At 40.3% G+C, this 6,984-nt stretch overlaps 1 protein-coding gene across 1 annotated transcript; it reads right to left on the bottom strand.

Annotated features, from left to right (window-relative positions):
- Positions 1–684: 684 nt before the first annotated feature.
- On the bottom strand, positions 685–6,663 carry MEOX1 (mesenchyme homeobox 1; the record flags this gene model as incomplete). The annotated part of the gene is made up of 4 exons (XM_083378967.1): positions 685–801; positions 2,524–2,720; positions 4,249–4,290; positions 6,222–6,663. The coding sequence occupies 4 exons, from the start codon at positions 6,661–6,663 to the stop codon at positions 685–687; spliced, it is 798 nt and encodes a 265-aa protein (XP_083235093.1).
- Between the last annotated feature and the right edge of the window lie 321 nt (positions 6,664–6,984).

Raw genomic sequence — 6,984 nt, 5'->3', positions numbered from 1 at the left:
CTTCAAGGCCATCCTTTAAAATCACTACAAATATAAAACAAAAACAGCATTTACAGAGGCTTTGGAGAACTGAATGGTGATAGCAATGAATTTCATAACTGCAGCGATAATGTATCTGTGCCATGTTTCAATAAACCTCAATGCCTTGGGCAGTTTACCCATCTTTTGATTTTACCATTAAAAGCACATAGCACGTATGCTTATCCAGTTCATTGAAGGAAGCATTTGTTTTCTTGTGTAAATCTCCAGAGATTAGCTCTGTAAGAGTTCCTTTATGAGATCACAGGAGGCTAACCAAACAATATGTGTGAACAGCAGGGTTGCTGCTTCAAAGTTGCAACAATATTGCTTTAAGAATGAGAACCTAGGCAGTAATTTGGACTCAAGGTAGTTTCCAAGTTAGCTTTTTTGTTCTAAAAAGGTATTGACTTCAATACCTTCAATACCTTCAAGAATTGTTGGAAATCTCTCTTTGCACAATTCCTTGTCTTTCTTCCTTCTTGATTTACTCGCTCCAAGAAAAAGAGAGTAAAGCAATCTGTCATTCTGGGAAGCACCACTGGCTCTATTTCCTGCCTCCAACATCAAAGACATTAAATAAATCTTAGGGAGGATTATTTGCTTAATAATAGTATCCCCAATATTCTTACAAGGTTGATAGAGATCAGTTTATTAGAGACCAGGCTACTCTGGACTTAAGGAGAGAGCAGGGTCCATCTCTTCGGTGTGGTCCTGGGGTGACACTGGCTGTCCTTTCACACGTTTCCATTTCATCCTGCGGTTCTGAAACCATACTTTAACCTGCACAAGAAACAGGATGCAGTTCTGATTAATTTAATCTGAACGTAACTGCATGTTAGATAACTGAGCTTCTTGGGAAGTTTTTCTGTTCTAAGTCAAACCTAAGGCTCTAGGTTGTATAAAGAGCAGTTGAATCCCTGCCTTCTTCTACAGAGGGTGGGGGAAGAATTACTAGCTATATTTGCAATGATGTATATAATGAACCACATAGAAAGGCTAAATAAAACAAAAATAAATATAACAGAAGGATTTTGTGAACTAGACCATGACTGAGTTCATACATTGTGCTGGGTCATACCCAATAATTATATGGGTTTGATCTTGGTGTATAACGAATCTTTGCAGTTTATTAAAGCCACAATTAAAGCAAACTATCCCTTCAAACAAATGAGAATCCAGCTATTGGGTCTTCAATTAGTCTCCTTTTATTACTGGAACTTTGCAGATTTAAAAAACATTGGCTTATTGCACATTCTTGAAAATTCTGAATGAGCCACCCAACCTTCTCCAACTAGGTAATCTCCATACGCTTTGAATCATGCCTCTCATAATCCAGATGCCCTCTGATCAGGGGGAGGAAGGTTTACTTTAACATATCTGAGGGGTGCCAAGTTGGTTTTTTGACAGGCCATTTCAATACAGCATCCCAGACTGCAGTAGTTCAATTTGTTTTTCAGTAACCATTAATACCAAATGATTGCTAAGTCTGCATTCTGCCAGCTGCCAGCAAAAAAAAAAAAAACTGCCAAAGCAAGCAGGCATGACTTTGAAAGGAATTCTGTGGAAATGTCTTGGCAAGTTCCAGATGAATTTTTCTCAGCTCTTTGTTTGCAGGACAGAATGTGTGGATCCTCAGACCATTGCCATTGTACTTGGTCTTACGCATCCCATCCTGTTGTGGAGTTGGTTGCTTAGGTTTTAGAAGAATGTGCAAAGCAGACACTAGTTTATGGTTTAGCATTCTGTATCTCTTAGGCCAGTATGGTTTACACAGAATATGTTTAAAACTAATCATGTTTAAAGTCATGTGAAAATCCAGGCTCAGCTTGTTATGCTTATTCTTGAACTCCAAACTCAGCTCTCAAGAGCAAGACAGACGGGAAGCACTATGCTTAGTGGTAAAGCAAATACTTTGCAAAGAAAAAATCTCAGAGTCAATCCATAGTAGCTTCAAAAATCAGCTAACTTTGCCTTAGCCATGGTATCTTATGGGAATTGTGGTTTAAAATATCTGGTGCATTATTGCCTCAGTCAGTTTGGTCTAGTCATTAAGGTATCAGGCTAGGAACCAGGAGTCTGTGAGTTCTAGTTCTACCTTAACCATGAAAGCCAGCTGGGTGACCTTAGGCCAATCACTCTCTCTCAGCCCAACTTACCTCAGAGGGTTGTTGTTGTGGGGAAAATAGGAGAGCAAAGTGTGTTGGATGTTCACTGCCTTGAGTTATTTTAAATAATAATAAAAGTGGGATACAAACAAACAAACTCTGTACTGATAGGAGAAGATATATTGATATTATTTGGAAGTGGGTGACCTTCTTTCTCCCTTTAAAAAATTGGGATACTTATAAGTGGGCAGGGATTGAACATCCCAAAACTTCTTTCCCTCCTTTGGGCTAGTGTTTTTCAGTCTCAGCTACTTTAAGATAGAAGGGCTGGCAGGGTGAGGGGGGGGGCAGAAGGAGACTGCTTCAGGCAGAGGCAGACCAAGCAGAAAATCTTCACCTGTCTTTCCGTCAAATCAAGGTTCACAGCAATCTCATATCTCCGGAGCCTCGTCAGATAATTGTGGTGAGTAAATTCCATCTCAAGCTCCCGCAGCTGGTCCTTAGTAAATGCAGTGCGCTCCTTACGTGCTCTGGAACTGTTGGTTTCTTTCTTGGAATTGGTTGTAAGGTTGCCACGAACTCCACCCTGGCTCTCTATAGAAGGGAGATATTTATCATTATGTCAAACCAAGCCTATCAGGAGAGTACACAAACAAGTCCCCTCCCATGAATTCTAGGCTCAGTCATTGGAGGCTCGGTCCATTGCACGAACCCAGAACATTCAATGATTCAACAAATGATGGTTTAGTTAAACTAGTAGCTAGCAAGATGTGTGAACATAGCTTGAAGCTAGGAATAAGAACAAAGGGGAGAAAATCAAAAGAATCCTAAGTTATTGCTACAGAACAAAAATGAAAAAGCTACAAAATTATTTGTGCATAAACTAGAATGTGATTTGCTACAAGCAGAAAATATGACCCAGGCAAATTACCACTGCAAAATTTCTATGGAACAGCACTCTCCAAATGCTTCAAAAGATACAATTAGATGATATATGGTAGAGGAAATAAGAGGGAGCAGGCAGATTCTAGAAAATACCAATCTTTCACTTTGAAACAGAGAAAGAAATACCCTGATGGCTACTTAAGTATTTTGTTCATCACTACTGTAAATGATGAAAAATAACCTTCCTATTCATGATACACTTATACCAGGTCAGGAGCCTGAAAAATAGAAAGCAGCTGGTAACAATGCAATGAAAATCTGGTAACAGATGAAATGGAAATGTACTTGAATTTTAAAGCAAACACACACACACACACACACATTACATACATACACACAGAAAGACAGGGGGGGAACATATGCTTCCTGTACATATTCACTGACTTCATCTAAGTCTGGAATGTTTTTCAAGGCTAGAGAGCTGGAGTTGGCCTTTTTAAGGCAAAAGACAGACTAAAAAATATTTTATCAACTCTGTTTGGGATTAATCATTGCTTTTTATCTGATCCTAAAGAATCCAGGAAAAAGGTCCTTGGATTTTCCTGGATTTTGACTACTTTCACCATTAGACCAAACTTGCTATTGCGACTTACTATTGTTTATCTCTGATCACAACTTCAACCAAATTTTGCCATTAGCTGGGATTTGGTTTAGAAAAAAAATCAACTCGCCAAATCTCAAATGATTTAAGTCTCATGCGGGAACTAGTGGCTTTATTTTTATTTATTAATCACCCTTATATGACCATTTCACAGGAAATTATTCTGGGTGGCATGCAGCAATCAATAAAACCAGAAAGGTATCAAAAGCAATCATTATAAAATATAAAAAGACATTATTCAAGATAAAACACTAAAAAAAATTAAAATATACTAACTAGATGGAGAGAGTAAAACATCAACTACAATGCTGCCATCTAAAAAATGTCTCCAGTTCCCTGTGGCTCCCAGGCCTGGTGACACAAAACCAGGTCTTGAAGGACTTCTAGAATGAAAACAGGGATGGAGCTAACGTAACCTTCAGGGAGGGAAAAATCTTCCATAGAGTGAGCACCACAGTTGAAAAGGCCACCTCCTGGGACCACAACATACCTTCTCTGCCAGCTTTAATGAGATGGGCTGATGCGATCAGCATTTAACTCCATAAAATGTATAGTCCAATGAACAAGAATACTCACTTGTGCTCTGAATACCGTCACACCACTGAGTAGCCAGCACATCTAAAAGAGAGCAGAACCTAACCTTAGATTATGTGTAAGCCACAGTATACCTCCCCATCAGCCAAATCCTTTCAAATCAAGAGTTGCCAAACTGTGAGTAAAAATAATGTAGTTCCTTTGAAATACTCATCCACTGTACCACTTCATTATTCCACTGATCTCAGTATCAACCTCCTACCTCACCTGCCAGAATGCAGTCTCTTTCCTTGCGTATAAATAAGGGAAGTAATTGAAAAATGGGACATTCTTATTAATACTGTACCACACCTTTCTATTCAGGTGTCCTTACTCTGACAGTAAAAGACAAACTGGCATTCTCTCAAAGTCTTCTCTTTAGAGAGTGGCTATACAACGTCTCCAGGTTACAAACTGGTAATCTTGGAAACCAGTAAACAGTAATTTGTAATCCAGTAAACTGGAATTGCCATATCCTGAAAACAGTCACATTTCAAAGTGGAACTAGCTATGCTCTTATTTTAAATAAATCCAACTTCCACTTTTCTCTTTTTTTTCAGAGACAGAGCAGTGGTCAAGTTTTGATACTTAGAGTCCCACTTATCATTTAAATAAATTCTAAAGATGCTTATACGGTCATCAGTCCAAAATGAAAGAGGAGTCTCATTTCCTTAGAACTAGTTTCCCCTGGGACCTTAACACACACATGGCAACTTCTGACCTTCCGAATGTTGTTGGATTCCTTTTTCCGCATCTCTGTTGTTGGGCCATTGAAGACTTGGAAGATCACATATTATTCCTCCCTATTCCAAAATAATTCCCAAGATTCTTTTGAGATCATGATATCTCCATCTCTTTAAAGCCAGTTTGTATCAAAGCAATCTAAATCTAGCACATAGATCTCTTGAGAATTATCTGCTAGATTTACACAGCACACTAAATAGGATCGTGTGAGGTTGAGTAGTGAGGTTAAATTATTATTACCCTTGGTTTATTTGTTTAAGCATATTATGCATGATACGTAAAATAGCAAGTATGTTTTGTTAATGTGCATAAAATTAGCCTATTATTGGGCTCATAGAATACACTAACCTGGAAAACTGATTATATTTTAAACACCACATTGAATAAAATCTGTATTAAGAACAACCTAAAAGAATATGGTCACATTCTTTCAGGGGGCACTGCTGTATTTATAATAAAGTTAGCTAGGGTGGAAGAGGGTCCAGTGATGTCTTGACTATGGAAATTTGCCCTCCTTCCTTAGACCTAGTCAGCTTCTCTCATTATTGACATTTAGATATTCACAAATTGATTTTTCCTTGGGTTGTTGGATTCAAGTATTGTCTTAAAATGTAGTTAGCCTGGATTTTGCTTAGTATGCTGCCTTTGTAAACTATTATTTGTGTTATGGTCTGTAGTGCAGCAAACCCATCAACCTATATTCAACAAATCATGGCTAAAGAAATCCTGGTTAAGCATGGGGCATGAACATGAGGACCCAGATTGTTGGGGGAAATTAAGCTGACTTTGTAATAATGCCGCTTGGGTGTGTGTGTGAAAGCCCTAATAAGCAGGCATATACATAGAATGAAGGCTACTGCTAAGCTTGTAAGCCGCCCTGAGTCTTCGGAGAAGGGCGGGATATAAATGGAATTAAAATAAATAAATAAAATAAAAATAAAAAACTCAGTTACGTTATCAGTGAATATTTCATTCTGTTTCTTTATCCCTGCTCTTTCTTGTGACATTGTTTCTGACCTTATTTCTTCTGAAAGCTTCAAAGTCATGAAAATCTGACTTAGCCTTAACGTTTGCTACTTTACTGGTAACTTGCAAACAGCCCATCTGGTTAAGCTTACGATGCAAGAGATTGGGCATATCCAGAAAATCAGTTAATACAGAAATTAAGGATTCCATATATAAATGCACTGAATGAAAAATCAAGCCGGCCAACCCACATCTAGGCCACCTACCTGCTTTTTCCATTCTCCATTGGGCTGCTTTATTCTCAGCGTCGCTTGCCACATTCCCTGTGATGAGGTTCTTTTTGCTGGTCTCCCCCAAGGTGGGGCTGCCCTCTTCTAGCCCCCCGGATCCCGAAGCCAACTCCGCCGGCAGCATGAGCTTGCTCTCAGAAGCCGCCACATGCCAAGCGGGCGGCTGGAAGGAAATGCCAGGTTCTTCGAAAGAGCGTTCAGCGCAAGGAAGGCTCTGTGGAGCCGTAGCCTGGCAGGGGACCGAGAAATCCACGTAACCTCCCAAGCCTGGTTTCGCGGGGAGCAGAATAGGGGCTTGAGGACTGTTGGGCAGCCCGGCGGATCCTCGGTTCTCGACGAGGGGGCGACTCAGGCATTCCCAGAGTATGGAGGGAGCGTGAGGATTCCTCACGCAGCTCCTGGTGACAGGTGGATTCATGGAGCCCTTCGGCTTCGGCGCGCGGGCGCTTCCGAGCGAAATCGTCGGAGAGCAAGGAAGTTTGGCGGAAAATAAGAACCGAGGAGAGAAGGCACAGTGTGGCTTCTGCTTTTAACAAGTCACGGGTCGAGTCGTTCGGGAAATCTGGCAAAATTCTTCCTCAATGTCCGCAGGACAATGTCCTTTTCCTTCCCGGGTCGGGCGCTTCCTCGCTATGAAACAAATAAGCCCAGGAAACACTTTTTAAAGTTTGGGATGTGAGTAACAAGTTTAGGAGGAGAAATTCGAGAGAGGGAGGGCTTAACTCGCATCCCCAGCCCC

This window comes from Vipera ursinii, assembly GCF_947247035.1.
Source record: "Vipera ursinii genome assembly, chromosome: Z".
NCBI classification, from domain to species: Eukaryota; Metazoa; Chordata; class Lepidosauria; order Squamata; family Viperidae; genus Vipera; species Vipera ursinii.
Note: the sequence above shows the minus strand (reverse complement) of the source record. Positions and strands in the feature narration are given on the sequence as shown.